General features: G+C 47.5%; 1 protein-coding gene across 1 annotated transcript in view; it reads right to left on the bottom strand.

The window, feature by feature from the left end:
- LOC126535659 (uncharacterized) overlaps nucleotides 1-18,160 on the bottom strand; it is a 316,705-nt gene that overhangs the window by 54,667 nt on the left and 243,878 nt on the right. Inside the window, exons 19-22 of the mRNA XM_050182461.3 lie at nucleotides 16,503-16,666; nucleotides 4,863-4,978; nucleotides 4,297-4,416; nucleotides 1,126-1,215 (exon numbers count right to left, since the gene is read on the bottom strand). Of these exons, the coding sequence (XP_050038418.2) occupies nucleotides 1,126-1,215; nucleotides 4,297-4,416; nucleotides 4,863-4,978; nucleotides 16,503-16,666 (490 nt within the window). The remainder of the gene's footprint in view (nucleotides 1-1,125; nucleotides 1,216-4,296; nucleotides 4,417-4,862; nucleotides 4,979-16,502; nucleotides 16,667-18,160) is intronic.

The raw sequence follows: 18,160 nt of genomic DNA, 5'->3' as shown, positions 1-18,160 counted from the left end.
CAGGTCTTCCATCATGACTGGAATGGATGGCAGAGTCCTGCTTTGAAGTTCCAAGTTTCCAGGCGTACCTGAGACCTCAACCAAATGTGACGAGGTTTATTGGAGTCGGCAAGCAATAGCCAGAAACACAGCGACAGCAACGATAGACATGCAATGGTGATGGCGCTTTTTAGCATGCCAATCTTCTTCTGGCTCCAAGACACACGATGGCAATGGCACTTTCTAATGCCATTCTTACTTACGATACAAATACTGCCAAATGAACCAGCGGAGTTTTTTGGGAACAGTGTGAGATGCAAGGACCGATGCACACAACCTGAGCACAGTCTCTTCTGCTTTTTATTTAATTCGACTAGCAGATAACTTGACCAATTTCATTGGTGCCATCAGGGTCGAAATAATGTCTGTTGTGTGTTTTGTAGAAAGGTTTACTATTGCAATTCAACTTATTTTCAACTACAGTGTACAGTTAATTCAAATGCAAACAGTATCGGCAAAGTGCTGAAGTTAGAGGAAAGGCGAGAAGGTCTGCACTCACTGCATGCAAGTTTCTGTTGTGTCGGCAGCGGCAGGCAAGTGGGGGCCACCGGCCAGCGAACGCGCGGCGAGCGCCGACACAGTGAAGGAGACTCTGAGCTAACTGCTCCCGATGAAAACCGGAACGAAGACTCAGCCGACCCGCGGCCGTTTATTACTAATAAAGGCTTCACACGCCAGGTGACACCTCCCGATTGGTCCAAGCTCGTCACATGACAGAAGGGGGGTGCGCCATCTAGCTAAACAACTACAAAACATACATGTACGATGACACAGATCTGACAGGGGGCGACACTATACTACAGTTTCAAAGACACAGTCCTGTTTGTTCTTTGAGCTACTTGTTGTGCAATATGTGAAGAAAGAAAAAGTTCAGGGGACAATGGAGGTTCGAAGTGATGAACAGTGGTTGAACGAGGAATGTCGCCAGAGCAAAAGCTTCGCCAAGGGGTCTGCACGAGAACAAGGTTTCCAAGCTGCACGTTAAGCATGTGTCTAGTAGCCTATTTGTTACTCAGCCATTGTGTCCCTCCCAACTGTTCTGCAAGATGTTGTGGGCAAGAAAGGTGGGACCACCGAGCCACTCACCAAAAGTGTTCCATAGGGGCCGTACGGGAACACCAGGATGGCGCCATTGTTGAAGAAGCAGGCTAGTTGCAAGTCTACCACACAATTCGCCTGCAACAAACACACCCAACATCAATTCAATCCCAGCTGCTGCACCTAATGAGTTCCTCTTATCAGCTTTGACAAGAAGTGAGGGCATAAAAAGAATATAACAGCAATGATGACACTCCAAGGTGCTTACTATGAGAAGGAGATGACTAAAACCATAACAAGAACAAGCAAAACAATTTACAAGAGAAACATTCAAGCAACTTCGGGATCGCATGTTCCTGCTAAGGGTGGGCGAATAGCTTAGCTGTGTTACAAGCGTCAGCGTATGAATAGGGTACACTTCGAACGTATCAGTGTAAATGTTGCTACTATCGTTGCCATTCGCGATTCGTTGCGTGCCCACGAGTGCAGACGAGAAGAATCGAAAGGCGCCTTTTTTGTTGTTGTTGATCACAACCATTATAAAGCCCACACATAATAAAGCTAAAGCAAGTTTGGTTGTAGCTTTTTTTTTTTTCATGGAAGTGCGGAAAGTGATGAAAGGAATGAAATGGGGCATCTGCTTAAAAATGTTTGGTGCGTGCAGACCACTTGGTATGTCTTGAAGAGTCGTTCCTGTCGCATTCGACAGATGGTAAACGCGATCCTCGTTAGCTAGACTTGGCCCACGGCATATCGCTGCGACAAGTTCAGGGTTGAATTTTAACAACAAAATTCAGGGGTGCTATCATTACGCGAGTGCCATCATTATGCAAATAACTACGGTACATCACATTTGATGACGATGTGATGATGTAATCGTAACTTACAATCAATGACGTCTCAAAGCCACCCCTGGTTTTAGTGAAAAGGAAGTGAATGTGTACGAAGGCAACAGTATGAAGATCCTGTAGACAAACTACGAATTTTTATGGCAAGGTAGCTGATAGCATCATTCAATTATTCCAACTTTACTTTGCATAGCTTTTGTGCTTCACCACTGAGCACCTCAATACAATAAGGCTGGCCACTGTCACGCATTCTGTCAAACAAATTTTGTGCTCAAGAAGGTTAGTGACTGATTTCACTAAGTCTCTTCAACTTGATGTTGTGAGCCGTATTGTGAATAAAGTGCAAAACTTTTACAACGAAGCGAGCTGTGTAACGAAAAAGTTTGGAGGTCTGAAGCATTTTATTATACATGCATTTCACTGTACATTGGCTCATGGGGCATGTCTGAAAGCATCAGGCATGTCTGAAAAATCTATCATTAACTGTATACATGCTCGTTATATTTACCCATGTACTTAGTATTTATCCTTCTTTCCGGGACTGCATTTCACTCACTGACAGCTAAATGTTACCGCTCAGTGCATTATTTGGGACTTACTCAAATGTTAGCGTTGATTCTTTCTGTTGTGTATGTTCTTGCTAAACCTTGTGTTGTACTTTCTGGAAGGCACATGGGCACCAGCGATGGAATCTTCGACAAGTCATGTATAAAAGCCGACTCGCTTGACCTGCATATCAAATTTTCAATGGTCGCCGACTATGCTTGCCGCTATCATGGTGCTGAAATATTACTTGTTTTGCTGGGCACAAATTCATACAACAATTCGTTAAATTTGTAACTCAGTTTAGACAATGTGTCGTTCTTCACAGTCACTATAGTGTGAAAATATGAAAATACGACTTCATTTTAATCTTGGAATTAGTAAAGAACTGAAATGTGAAGCAATGGGTGGCATAACAAGTGAATTCGGTTAATCCATTCTCTACTGATTTACTTTGTCTCTATTTTGGTGGTTGTGTTGGCTGGCCCCATTATACACAATGCTGGTTGTGCTGCCAACTCAAGTAAAATATTCCGAACCAGTCTCTTGCTAGGCTTGTACAGTAGAACTTCGTTAAACCGTACCCGCTTAAACAGTAGTTTCATTTTAAAAGCAGTAAAGTCGAATCTCTGACTCAGCAGCCACTGAACATAATGTGAATTGTATCCGCATAAACCGTACCAGCTTATTGTGTACCTATCGGTCAACACGTGGTGTTTCCACTTTCCGTCGTGCAAACACGGCAGTGCATCGTCTCCATCAGGTGGCCCGGCAGAACAACAAGCCTCAGAGAACAGAACAACGGCCTCCAAGCGCCCTGTGCATTTGCGCGTGAAGCCACATCAACATCAACATCATTTTGGCGCTGTGCCAGAGCGCATTGTGTCGTCGTGCGAACAAGGACTCTCATCGCTCACGCCATGCCGAAGCTCGGATAAAAAGGATGCTGGGTGCTCAGCATAGAAGAAAATTTAGACATCGTTCATGCTATCGAATGTGGCATGAAGTCGTCGGCGATGGCACGTGACAGAGATCTACTGTTGACTACGGTGTGTGGCATTTGGAATGCGAAGCAGTTCCTCGGCAGCGCTGCTGCGACCACAGGGAGATCTGCTACGAGGTGCGACTTTTCATCATCGTTGCCTCTGTTGTTGCCTAAGCGTCGCCTAGGGAGAGTGATAAGGATGACACGGAAAGCGACAGCACAGGCGATTCGGACCCGACAGTGGCAGAAGCTGCGCGTTACGTCAGCCTCATGAATGCAATCATCACGACGAAAACAGCACCCCGCAATGAAAAAGGCGCCCCGCGACTTCTGCAGCTCTACTTCCCGCGTGCACGGAGAACTTGCAACGCCAACAAGGAATCTGCCGTGCGAGTGTTTGCCGAGATGAGGGGGCTGGCTGAAAAGCTGGCACGCAGCTTCAGTAATTCTGAGGGCGCTGTCGTCGCTGCTAGGCCGCGGGAACATCAAACAAAAATGACACCTTTCTCGTGCGAGGTGAATAAATACTGCATGTTTTATGCTTTCATCGAACTCTCTCCGAGTTCCGTTTTTGACAGGTGAGTGGGCGATCTCATGCGATTTCGGTTAAGCAGTACTACTGTTTAGTACACACTTTTTCCGAGCTCCGGCCAACTACGGTTTAACGAGGTTTCACTGCAGTGTATTTCATCCCCTAGGTCGAGTGACCCAAGTGCCTTCCCTGTATGACATGACTCGATTATCACGACCAGCACAAGCAAACTGCAAAGGCACACACAACTGGCATCTTTTGTGGCTGATAGCTGCACTTTGTGACAAAGCCTTGGCCAAGCAGTCACTCACAGGTGCCCCCGAAAAGGCCTCGTTGAAACGCCGACGCAGTTCGCAGCAGATGTAGGTCTCCCAGCAGGCACTGGTTCTGCTGTTGTCCGCCTTCAGCACAACCTTCGTCTGGGAAGGTGCCTGCACAGGGTGTTATCGCAAGGCATGTGCAGTGAAACACATTTGGGGTTCGATCAGAATGCCCAAGCAACAATACCCGTTCATCAGGGCAGCTTAACTCAACTAGTTTAGTATCAATTACCCCTTTTGAATCTCTAAGGGCAACAAACAGGACAGGCTCTTAATGATGTCAAAACAGTGTGCTAACGAAATAAGTGCTGTGCCTCTTAACCACTGTCTTACCGATCTTGTATCCAAGCCCCTTGCTCATATTATCAATAGCATGTCCGACTCTGGTATTTCTCCTTCCTATCTTAAGCTTGCCCATGTGTGGCGGCTAGTATGCATGCTCGTCTTTTCCAATCGCTTTCGGTGCATGCAGTACACAATAGCACAGTCACTCTTAATTAAGAGCGATTTTGCAAACAGGCCATGCCCAAACTAGCCAGAAGGCAGAAAATTCTCACTTCAAAACTTTCATCATCGTCCAGGTATGTCTCCTCGGTGTTCAATATCAGCGCCAGATAGACCCGCGCATAAGCGCCCGATGCCAAGTGGTGGAGCACCTTCACCTCCTGGCCACCTGGAAGCAAGAGAAGGACCGGGTGAGTACCCAAACACACACCACTGCTGAATTTAGGAGCCTTTTTGTACTATGAAAAGGCAGTACAGCTCATAGTTGACACACGCTAAGCCCACAAAGGTCCGTTCTCTCATTTCAGATAATTTCGGGTCATGTCCGTACAATCGAAAGGAGTGGTGGAAATTCAGAAGACTCCCAAAGAGAGCTGGGAAGCTGGCAGGTATGTACCAAATATTCTCACAAAAGCGCTGTGCTCATCTCCTACATAAATTTGGGCCCAAGTTTCTCAGGTGCTGCTCGAACAAGAGTAAAAAGTAAATCAATTTGCCTTTAACTCGACCCTCGTTAAAACAAAATTGAAGAGGAAGCCAAGATTACTTGGTTATATCTACTACTTCGTTATATTGACTATTGCCCTTTACTGCAGTAGTATAGATGCCAAATGGTGTGCAGAACTATAAACACGCGAAGACAACGGCTCTGCGTCCTGCAAATCCACGGACGCGTTCGGCCCACGAAAGCAAAACTATCTGGTTCACTGCTCTCTCGTGGCCCCGTCTGGCCCGATGTGTGAGCCCGCCAGCTTGACTTGGACGGCTCGTGCCGGTTTCACGCAATTTCGCAGGTCACACCTTGGTGCACGAGCCAGCATAGCACGCCACAGTGCAAGTGCGAAGTGGAGGCACTAGTAGTCTAGGTTGCAGTGTTGTAGATGAATGTAATACATGGCCTACACACATGGACAGCATGTCACCCAGAGTCACGTTGAAACATTCGGTGAGCCCATTGGTCTGGGGGTGGTAGGTGGGGGTGGTTCGATGAATAACATGGCACTGAGCCTTTGACAACCTCAGACAAAAAGATGCGCCCACTGTCACTGAGGAGTTCACGAGGTGGGGTGTGGCAGAGGATGAAACAGCAGAGCAGGAAGGAGGCCATGTGTGCAGTTTCAGCGCACTGCGTAACATGGTCGACAGCAACGATGATCCAGCAGTTACCGAAGGGTTTCATTGAAAGCGGACCATAGAGGTCGATGCCCACACGATAAAATGGGAAGGCATGGCAGGGAAGGGGCTGCAAAGCGCCAGCTGAATGAGGAGACAGATTTCCAATGTTATCAGTCTGTACATGATGGAACGAGTTTGCAGACGTATGTAAATATTCGTCACCCATAGCAGCACTGCCGAAGTCATTCATATGTTTTGACTCCGGCGTGGGCACGCAGCAGGTCAACATGAAAGTATTCGCAGGTAGCAGAAACTGCAGGCTGCACGGTATGAGTAGCCATTTGCGGCCGTCAGGTGAGTAGTTGCATTCGTGCAGAACGTCATCACAAATGGCAAAGTGAACAGCTTGGCGGCAGAGTGCGTGAGAGGTTGGACGCTTTGGCGTGTTGGAACGCAGTTAGAGGAGGACTGCTATCCAGGGGTTGTGGAGCTGCTCTGAAGCAATCCGCCTTTTTCATTTTCCTGTGCTGCCCTCTGCCGCACGCCGCTGAAAACGTTTTGAAAGGGTCCCAGGGATTTCGCCAGTTGATTAGTGTACCTGCGCCCACATTGAGTGCGCGTCGGTTGTGCATTTCGTGGATCGCGAATCATTATTAATGGCTTCTTCGGGACAGCATGTCCTTCCTAGAAGCCATGTAGCACATATCCACTACTGGGTGAGCAGTCCTGAGCGCGCTGTTCGGCAAACAGTGCGGCCGATAAAGGCACGCTGAATTCCGTTTGGCGACACGACTGCCTTGGAATATGTCACAGATTTCTGGACTTGGACATCGCTTTTTGTGTTATCTTTACACATTATTTAGACATTTAGCATATTCAAGAAGTCTTCGAGCGCAGCCTTCTGCGTTGGATTTATCAAAGCGGTGCACTTGTTTACATCGACATCTACAGCCGCAGATCGTTGTTATCGTCAAATATTGCGGAAAAGGTGCATCACTGATATAAAGTAGTGTCAAAACGTAGCAAAACATGCATATCTGCGCATATTTGCCGTGTTGTTACACCCTGAGACGAGTCAATATGAGCGGCCGAACCACTTAAACGGCAACTGTGATCGAGATACTTGTATTACGGGCTGCTAATTACCTAACTCATTCTCGCGTTTCTTTAACTCCACCATACTTATAGTTTTAGCATGCCATAGAGCGTTGCTAGAGAAAAGTGTGCTCGCATAAATGGTCATTTGTAGGCCATGTTCTTCTCTCACGAAAACACACGGATGCCATCACTCACACGGCGTTGGTATAACTGAGCGAGGCGGTTGTTTATGTTGCTGTATACCGAATACACCGTCTCTTGTTTGCCGCTTGACGCAGAGGCAAACAGTGCATCTCTGAAATTGAGAAATGCACCGGCAAAGCAATACGTACAGGCCCACAGATATACGTGGCGACAGAACTGCTTGTTGGTTTAATTAGTGCTTGCTAAAAGACATGTTTTTACCGCAAGTTAACAAACACAAAAGGAAGACACATAAAGAGAACATGGGCGAATGGGGCCGACAGCCTACAGGTACGGTGACGTATACAGATGTTGGCACAGCGCTGTGTTGCCCCTTACCGCTTATTGTGTACGCGCCGTGCGAAGTTAAGTGTAGTTGAGTTCAAATTGCTAAGGCCAGAATTGAACTATAAAAGCAGTTTTGTTCAACCTAACTGCTTACAGTTCAGTTCAGGTCCACTCATAGCAGGTGCACGAACTTGAAGGCGCCAGGTTAGCCTTCGCTGAACAGGATCGACACTGGCTCAAACTTCATGGGCACGGGTTGAGAGGGTTAAAGCTTGTGTGTTTGACTCATTTTGAGCACGATTAATTATATATACAAGCGAAGACGCTGTCGCTATTGTGCTGCGGGTTCGACGGCCGATCGCGCGGGGTTCGGTTGAACGATGGTCGGCACGCTGATTTTGCCGGTGTTGTCGACAAGAAAGCTCGTCAGAGTAAAACTTGCGCTCGTCGGTTGCATCGTTGTCGACCTGGTATGATAAAACGGTTCCAGTGATGCACAATCATTGGTCCATCGTTGGAGTGAAAGTCTTGGTGGTCCCGTATCGACACAGTGTTGCCGCGCCTTACGAATACGTGCAGTCAGGCACGCGCTGCCATCACCAGCAAGCGAGGACAGACGCCGCAAGAAAACTCCGTCAGCAATGCGATGTACCTAAGTGTCGCCCAAGTGTAACGCACGGGTTTTTCGTTAAATTTGCTAGCCACCAATTAGCTGGCTCACGGTGTAGTCCGGACAACTCGGACGATGCCCTGGCCGCTTTCTCTGTTAAAGTAGAGTTGCAGTCTTACACTATGCACGTTTTCGGCACCGCACCGACGTCGAGCTATCAGTAGAGTTTCAACGCGGTACACGGCACGAACGTTTGCAGCAGCGCGCGTCCGAGCGCTTCTCTTTTTCTTTTTTTGGGGGGACTTACCGGCGCGCGGCCATGCGCGCGACCCTTCCAATACCTTTCACGACTAATCCGCTAGGGCATCGCACATGCGCCATTACGCCATGAAAGAGGCGGATTCTGTGGATGCTGAGAGGCAAGACGACGGGTATAAGTGTTGACAGGCAACAGGTCGGCAGGCAGAGGAGAGTGCACAGGGGATCAGCATCTGAATGCTTGCAGCCAAACAGCCCATCAACATCAAGTCAAACAGCCCATCAGGCAAGGAAGCCACGTGGGTCTTTCAAATTTGATAGCCGAAAAAGGGCTCCAGCAACCTGTCATTCTCTCCAGCATCCGACGAGGCATTCACTACTTTAGGAAGTCTTCTTAAGAAGACCTCCTATTCTGCGTCACTTCGATCCTGCAGCTTCGATGAAGGGGCAGACAGACACCAGCCGCATAGGTTTGGCACCGTCCAGCACAACAAAAACACGGGCATCCTGAATATGTTGTTACTTATGCCAACCATACACCCACCGAAGCAGAGACTAACTATAGTGTAACTGAAGAACAATGCTTAGCCTTCTTATGGGCCCTTACGCAAGTTCCACCCTTCCTTGTACAGCCGCCCTTTTGATGATCGGTGACGTGATATTGTCAGAGATGCTTCCGTAGGCCTGAAGTAACAGCATTGTGCGGAGGAATGTCAATCTCTTCAGCGACGACTAATTTAGGATGATGTTCAGGAGAATTGTCTAAACGGAGGTCACATAAAGGAGAAAGTGACTTCTGCCCACTCACAGTTGGCAATGGCTTTGTGTTGCGAGAGAAAATCTTATCGAAGAACTATGTTGTAGCAGGATGGCAGCACAATGAACTCAATGATCTACATAATGTCCTAAATTACAACTCGGGTTGTAAAAGCTGCTGACGGCTGAACATGCTGGCACTGTTGCGGTACGGAGACCTATGCCAGCAACTGGGGTCAGTCATTTTCCGGATGCAGCGGCAAAGTCTTTCATTCCTAACAAAAACGGTGGCTCCAGTGTCCAGAAGGGCAAAAGCTGAGGCACCTTTGACAGACATAGCAATGACATTCGACAGAGAAAAGTGAGTACTTGGACGCTGTGATGGCGACACAGTTCTTGCCTCGTGAACTCCGGCATTTAGTTTTACTTTACTGTAGGCAGGGGACAACGATGCATTGGGGAGAGAGTGCTGACGTGGTGATGGAGAGCACTGGTCGAAGGAGGCATGACAATCGGGAGCGCTTGGAGTGTAGCGGAGTGGTAGTTGATCAGCATAGCGAGTCGTCAATTGATAGCCATATGAGATGGCCAATGGCATGTGGCGGCAACAATAACAGGAGATATGCTCGGGGGGACCACAGGCAAAGCAAATTGGATTGTCATCTGGAGTACGCAAAGGGTTTGCGGCTACGGGGCCAGCGCAAGGGGCACGGGGAGGAGTCTGCGCCTGCATTGGTCGATGCAGTGTGAAAGCAGGGTGCGTTTGAGGCCTTGTGGCAACACTGACGTACATGAGAGGAGCAGCTACAGGATACCACTGATGGGACATTGGCACAGCATCTGCAATTTCTTCTTTAATCGCCTGCCAAATAGCGGGTGATAGATAAGGAGCAGGACGCAGCTGAGGCTGCTGCTGAGTAAACTGCACCATTGAGAGCTGCCAAGCTACTTCATTGCGTATGAACGCCGTGATCTGTGCCAGCAGTGTTGACTGGTCTGAGATGACGACCAGGCTTACGAGGCTCTCGTCATTTGTAACCAGGTGACAAGCCAAGGCCCGCTGTTTCTAGAGCTGGTCGTAACTCTGACACAACTTGATGAGCTCCGCTACGCTGCTCGGGCTTTTTGCAAGCAGCATCTCAAAGACGTCATTGTCAATGCTGTTCATGATGTGCTTGATTTCGTCAGATTTGGGCATGGAGGCATTGACGTGCTTCGAGAAGTTCAGAATGCCGTCAATGTAACTTGCGAACAACTTGCCCAGCTGCTGTGCCAGTTTGCGCAAACGCTGTTTGGTGCACAAATGTTATGTGGCGGGGTGCCCAAACACGTCTATGAGGGCGGCCTTAAATGCAGACCAGGTTGGAAAGTCTGCCACGCGTTTTTTTAAACCCCAGGTTAGCCCCATTAGAAAGGTAGTAGACGACATCGTTGAACTTAGTGGCATCACCCCACTGGTTGTAGATGGTTACCCTAGCGTAAGATGAGAGCCAGTCCTCCACATCACTGCCTTGAGTGCTACTGAAGACCACCAGATCCCTCTAGTAAGGCACCCTAGAGCAGAAGGGTGAAGGGGGCGTGGACGGTCGGTGCGTGGTTGCGTCTTCATGCATACCAAGTCATAGCGTATGGGCGCACAGTTCCAGAATGGAAGTATGGCAGTTGATCCCAGCATCTCCACCATTTAAAATTAGGTTTACTATCCGAAACAGGCAGCTAGAGCAGTTAAGTCTAGCAGCGTTCTGAACCGTAACTTCAGCGTCGTCTTGCGTGAAGCAATCACGATGGTGCCGCTGTTGGTGGTGTTCGTCATCTTCAGTTGGTGGCGAAACAGTGTTGCCAGATCACTCCAACCACAGGTAGCCAAATAGGCCTCCACAGTAGCCCAAATGTAGCCAAAAGCGAAACTTTTGGGTAGCCCAAAAGTAGCCAAAGAGCTTTGTCTTATTGTGAAGTCATTTCTTAAGCATATTGAATTAATTTTCGGCAAGAATACCTACATATTAGTTTTTCCACGCAAGACCACGCATGACCTCTGCACGCATTGTCACGGAGGCCATGCGGCACGGAAAACAAATGCTGCACAAGGGCAAGTGCAGAAACGCAGACATGCAGGCAAATTCATGATAAGGCAAATGCGGTCTTCATTACAAATGCACTGTTTTATTTTTCCCAGAGCACTAAAAAATCACGAAAAGAACAACACACAAATAGCATTGCACAATAAACACGCTAAAAAATGGCATGCATTCAGGTGTTCAGTATCATTACTTACAGCTCATGATAATTTCACTTAACACCACACAATGTACTAAATGGAAAACTACAAAAAATTTCAAGACAAAGTCTAACACAATAGATGGCGGCTGTTACAAAATCCAGTACGATATATAGACATAAAAAGTATGCTATGATTAAGCATCACGAGCTTATTGAGAAGTAGAACTGCTTGATCCGTACAAAATGTCAGATCTGAAACGGGACAAAAATTCTTGGCCCGGTTTAATATCCTTGCAGCAGCCTCCGTTTCTGGCCAGGCCAAACTTCACGTGGAGGAACGCTACCAATGTCTCGTTCGACATTCTATTTCGAGGGTCGGTTTTAATGAGAGAGACCTGGATGAACACTCGTTAGACGGCGACATTTGATAAGGGTAGTGATTGCGAAGATAGGAGGAGGGTTTGGAGTTGTGTAGGGAACGAATGGCTGTGGTGGCTGTGGGGCAACGGAAGAGGATATGTGCTGCATTGGCATTGGAGCAGCTGCACACTCTTTGGGTTGCATTTTGCCCCACAACAATAAACGTCATCTCTCTTGTCCGCATTTCCTTTCTTTAACGCTGCGAGGCCGGTACTTCCGAGTAACGAATTGCATGCACATTATCAGCATGACATAGCATTCCAGACATGAAAGTAGGGGGCGGGGCCTTTTCCAGAAAGGAAACGCAAGCAAGGGAGATGACGATTATTGTTGCGCGGCAGATATACGCCCCAAAGGACGTATATCTTGTCTAAGAGTGCACGTAGGTGCCATGCGGCAGGCAGAAAGTTCGGCAAATTTCGGTTAGGTTTAGCTCAGTGTTCTCCCTCTGTTCTGGCGCCGAGGTCACCCGCAGCGCACCGTCAACGGGAGCAAAAAGCATGTCATGCTTAAAACGTAGGACACCGAAAGCTCACATCTGGAGACAGCAACAGTCTATGTTCGCTGGCACGCGCGTGCGGGTAGCGTTAGTTCGGGGATGGAGACGTGTTTCATGAGGCCAGCTTTCGTAATTAAATAATCAGAAATCGCGATCCTTGACCTTTTGACATGCATATGTGTTCCCTCACATAGAACTAGCAAATTTTGATTTTATAGCAGGCGCACTCAATTTCTTTAACCTACTTTCGTCTGCATTTTGATTCCAGCGTGCTTTTCATTTGCGCTTAACTATTTTTACTTTCTTTTACACAGGAAGAAGATGTAGCCCAAAAATAGTCATATAGCAAAAAGGAAAACTCCGATGCCCACTCGGACAAAAAGTAGCCCAATTTGCCTATTAATAAGCCAATCTGGCAACCCTGGGTGTTCATCCTCTTAATCCCATAGCCATTATTTCGTTGTATCCTGTCTCAATATAACGAGGTTCGAGTGTACAGTAAAACCTCGTTAAATCGTACCCACCCGTTTCGTTTTAAAAGTAGTAAAGTCAAATCCCCGACCTAGCGGCCATCGAACATAATGTGTTTTGTATCTGCATGAACCGTACTAGCTCACTGCGTACATGTCAGTTAACGCGTAGTGTTTCCACTTTTTGTCGCACAAACACGGCGGTGCGTCGTCTCCATCGGGCGGCCCAGCAGAGCAAGCCTCAGAGGTCGGAACAACAGCCTCCAAGCGCCCTGTGCATTTGCGCATGAAGCCTTATCAACATAATTTCGGTGCCGTGTAAGCAAGGACTCGTGTCATGGCAAAGCTCAGATAAAAAGGACACTGGGTGCTCAGCATAGAAGAAAAATTAGACATCGTTCGTGCTATCGAATGTGACACGAAGAAGTCGGCGCTGGCACGCGACAGGGATCTACTGTTGACTACGGTGTGTGGCATTTCGAACGCGAACAAGTTGCTCAGCAGCGCTGCTTCGACCACAGAAAGATGTCTGCTACGAGGTGCGACTTTTCATCATTGTTGCCTCTGTTGTTGCCAAAGTGTCGACTAGCGACAGTGATGAGCACGACATGGAAAGTGACAGCACGGGCGATTTGGGCCTGACAGTGGCAGAAGATGTGCGTTACGTCAGCCTCATGAATGTTATTGTCGCGACGAGAATAGCCACCCGCAATAAAAAAGGCACCCCACGACTTCTGCAGTACGTGCACAGAGAATACGTAAGGCCAACGAGGAATCTGCCATGCGAGTGTTTGCCGAAATGAGGTGGCTGGCTGAAAAGCTGGCATGCAGCTTCAGTAAGTTTGAGGCCGCTGTCGTTGCTGCTAGGCTGCCGCGGCATCAAACTAAAATAACTTTTGTTGCGCGAAGTGATTAAATACTGCATGTTTATTTCCCCTTTCATCCCACTCTCTCTTGAGTTCCGTGTTTCGTTTTTGACAGGTATCGTATTTACACGATTGTAAGTCGACTTGAATGTAAGTCGATCCCCCCCATATTGCGTGATAGGAAAAAAAGAAAGAGAGAGAGCATACCCGAGAGCGCATTCGATAACGAAAATTCGTTAGTAGCTGACATGGTCACTGGACTACTCGTCTTCACTAGTGCTGCCATCGTCATAGTTGCTGCGGTCCCACAGTGCATCGTGGTCCAGCGAAATTTCACATTTGGCAAACGACTGCACCAGGATATCTTGCAGAACAGCAGCCCACGCCGAGTGCACCCAACCACACGCAGCCATCAGGGAGGCTCTTTTGACAAGTCCGGTTGGCGTAATTTCGCGGTCTTCTGCCGCCAGCCACTCGTACTCACAGCAGAGCAGGGCCTTAAAATTAAGGCGAAGGTCCGTGCTTGTTTCATGACCATGTCGCACTTCACTGGCAGGGACCAATCACTCCTTTCAGCGACGTACGCCGCAGGCTTAGCCTACAGCTCCGGAAAGCGTCCAGACTTCGGCACGTGGGAAATTTCTCACTTGCCGTCACAGGTGAAAATTTCGCTTCGCTGCGGTCGCCACTGTCGCACCACCCGTTCAGAAACATAGAAATTGCGGCCCGCTGCGCAGTGATTTGTTTCTTCGGCGTAAAGGATGGCAGCCCTCTTGAACGCTGCTGTGAAAGAGTGCCGAACGATTAGTGGGCCTGGAGCACTCGTGACGACTGGGGAAGCATAGAAGTAGCACGTAGCCGGCAGTCAAGTGGAACGCGTCAATGCCTTTCAACAGAGAAAAAGAAACCTGCGAGCGGTGTCTGCTCTTGCATGAACTACCGATACTCCCCACAAGCGCCGCCGTTTTGAAGGTGCCGCCGCAAATGGGAACAGCGGCGCTTCCATCTACTATCGACAGCCCCCCATGAGTGTTGCATGCAGTGTAAAACTCAAAAATATTGAAAAACTCTTCCGAAAAGCGAACAAACACGCGGGATAGCGAAAAGATACAGGTAGGGCCATAGAGCAAACATAAAATTGTAGCTACGTTGTAGCTCCCGTTGGTGTCGCTTTATTGGCGGGGCCATGTTTTGGTTTCGAATGTAAGTCGACCCGCCAACTTGGACTTTCAAATTTTAAAAAAGTGGTCGACTTACAATCGTGTAAATACGATAAGTGAGCGCAATCTCGTGCTATTTCGGTTAAACAGTACTACCGTTTAGTACGTACTTTTTCTGAACTCCGGCCAACTACGGTTTAACGAGGTTTAACTGTACTTTGAAAATCTGACATGCTTGCCCCTGCATCCCAATGACCTTGGGATGCCTTTATCGGATGCCTTTATCGGGGGTGCAGCAATCACTTCTGCAAGGAAGATTTCCGATACGGCGTAGGGGCTGTGATGTTCGGTGAGTAGCAGAAAGCGCGCATTGCGACGCTCGCCTGTGCGCACAGCTCGGCTAATGTCTTGGTCTATAAACTTGTTGATGCTAGACACTGGCAAGTTCACTGGAAAGGGATCTGTAAAACGCACATTAAAGAAAAGGCATGGCATATGCTCGTGCTGGTGTAGCACCAAACAATGAATAATGTACTGGGATTATGAGGCAGCAGGTAATTGCTCACCGAGAAGACCAATAAACATACAGTATGTTGCAACTGGAGAAACTATGATACTGAAACGTCCGAAACTTTAGGGGAAAAAAAAAAGATTGGATCATCGCAACGGCACATCACAAGTTGCCGCTGTAGGGGTCGAAGTTCCTAGTCATAACGAAATTGTTGTTTAACAGCTCTCATATCGTCCACGCAACGATGGTTGCTTGTGTACTGTCAAATGCTCATATACTGCACCGTGATCCACCGTGATCTGTTAGCAGCAACATAAACAAGGCAACAACAAACAGCAGCTGCCAACTCTAACTTTGCATAGCAGAGTGTGGCACGGTGCGAACACGCGCTTGCAGCGAAAGCGAAACATTGTGCGCGGACATGCATGCACAGTTGGTCACCGCAAACACATGTGATCGCTGCAGTGGGGCTTCATTGTGTTACGCTCCATTTGGTTACATAAACAGCCCACTATAAGAACACATTTCGCATATCTTTTATGCAAAAAGGCAGTTTTTGAGGAACTATCGTGGCAAGCCAGTGCATGTAGTGGGCGTTCACTGTACGTATTCGGTAAAGAGATAGCGTCTGTAAACTATGCTGTGCTTTCCGTTTGCCCAAAATTGTTGTTTTGATGGCAAAAGCTCCCTTTTTTTCGAGAGTACTTACAGAAATGTCCAGGAACGACATTTCACCGTGGTATTTTTACTGAGCGCCAACAGCAAAACCTATGAGGAGCGGGCCACATTATCCTTCATACTACGCAAGCGAGGCACTTTCGACAAATGGCTCTGCAAGTGTTACAGCACAAACTGCAGGGCACCAGGAAACAAATTTCATGGCCCCAAATGTTTGTATTGACAAGTTTCCCAGCAAGAAATTTTATCAGCTGTGATTACAACCGATAGGTGAAGGCAATACACAATTTTGTACTGTGTCGAAACCATGCAGAGATACCACTGTGCAACTGTGGCTGATGAAGTCATCGGAGGGAGTGTAGCTTGGAGTGTGCCAATTAATTTTTCTGAAATATTCAAGCCAAATTTAGGTGTGCTGCCCTTATGCAAGACTATACAGCAGTCCACCACCAGCCCTTCATAGTGCTCAGCAGACGAATGCCAAAGCCCCTCAGCCATGATGCTGGAAAGTTGCCACATGGTCTGGAAGCAACAGTCCCAGATAAAAACACAGTGCTTACCCAGAGTGATCTGTGCATCTGCCTTGAGGACAGGGCGCTTGCCGGATGACTCGAGGAGCTGCTCTTGATCGCTTTGCTGTGGCTGCCACAAGGTCAATATGCTGCACCGTTCCTCCTCTGAAAACGGGTCCTTGCAACCCACAGGCGACGCTGCTTGCTCTACCCTGGGAGGAGTAAGCACGGCATAAAAGGCACATGGACACATTGAAAAACCTCTAGACTGATAATCAACTGTCCCTGTCGGGCAGCTGTCTTCTTAAAGGGCAACTGCAGCAAATTTTGAACTGTGTACGAGGCCTACTTTCCCATAATGGAGATGTGCAGCAGCCGTCATAGAAATTTGAATTTTGAAATGAGAGTTGATGCGTGACAGAAACCTAGCACAAATATACATTTTCAGTACCTAAGCTAAAAAAGAAAATATGCAGCCATTATTGCTTGCCAAAAATGACAGGAAAAATTGAGAACCAGCATGGCGATGGGGCATGATCTCCAAGATCAGCCAGTAAGCGCACCACGCTGCAAGTCTCGGAGGTCATGGTCTGGCATTTATACGTTTTTATATGCAGCCAAACCTGTTTGCAATGAACCAGATGGTTCCTCAAAATGTGCTCATTATGTCAGTAGTTTATCACATACAAAGTCACTGTTTAAAACCTCCAAAATTGAGATTGACGGTGGCTTTGGCAGCTATATTCCGATGTCACTTTGATTCAAAATTTACATTTTCATTATCTTCATTTTTAACTTCATTAACTTCAACATGAATGCCTATCAACTAGCTTAGTTTTCCATCTTACTGCAGTTCATTTCTGTCTTCTGTACTTTCCCATATCAAGCTACATGTTTCTGTTAAAAAAAAGTCGTCTAAAGAATGAAATGTGGCGCCATGGCTGTCAAAACAGCTCCGGACGGGTACTGATCACCTGCCATCTCACAGTTATGAGTGCAGCCACTGCAATATTTTCTTTGAGAGCGTGTGATACATAATTTGCCATCAGTGGGGCTCGAATAGATTCTGAACATGATGACGAAGCGTTCTAGTTAGCCTGAAGCATTAACTACTGTGGCATGCCAACATTTTGCAAACATCTTGCCATTAGGGCTCCAGCATCAGCCACATACCGAGTGCCAAGAGCCATGAAGTTACGTTTTCTATGTTAGCTCGGTTTGAAAAGTACAAAGTTTCAAAGGTAGAACACCACAGTGATCTGTTAGCAGCAACATAAACAAGGCAACAACAAACAGCAACTCCCAACTCTAACTTTGCATAGCTGAGTGTGTGTGTATGCCAGTTGGTTATTCATGACTTTGGGAAGTTACTGCGAGAAACCACGAGACTTGAAGAAAGGGACAACACAAGCAGTGTGTTGTCAGCTTGTGTTGTCTCGTGGTTTCTTGCGGTAACTTCTAAAAATCTAACTTTGCATGGCGACAGTTCATTGTGCTGCATTCACATTGACTCTGGTCGCATGAATATCGACAGCAACAATAAGATGGAGACACTTGAGCAGCTCCCCCTTGGTTCTCATCGATACAAATAATCTAAATAAGTGCAGTCCACATGATACCGCATGAAGAACTGCCCAGATGCCACCGTCGTGGGACGCTGGGACACGCCTTGAAAGCATGGCTACCAAGTGACTTTCCCAGCGGCT

This window comes from Dermacentor andersoni, chromosome 7, assembly GCF_023375885.2.
Source record: "Dermacentor andersoni chromosome 7, qqDerAnde1_hic_scaffold, whole genome shotgun sequence".
In the NCBI taxonomy this organism is placed as follows: Eukaryota; Metazoa; Arthropoda; class Arachnida; order Ixodida; family Ixodidae; genus Dermacentor; species Dermacentor andersoni.
Note: the sequence above shows the minus strand (reverse complement) of the source record. Positions and strands in the feature narration are given on the sequence as shown.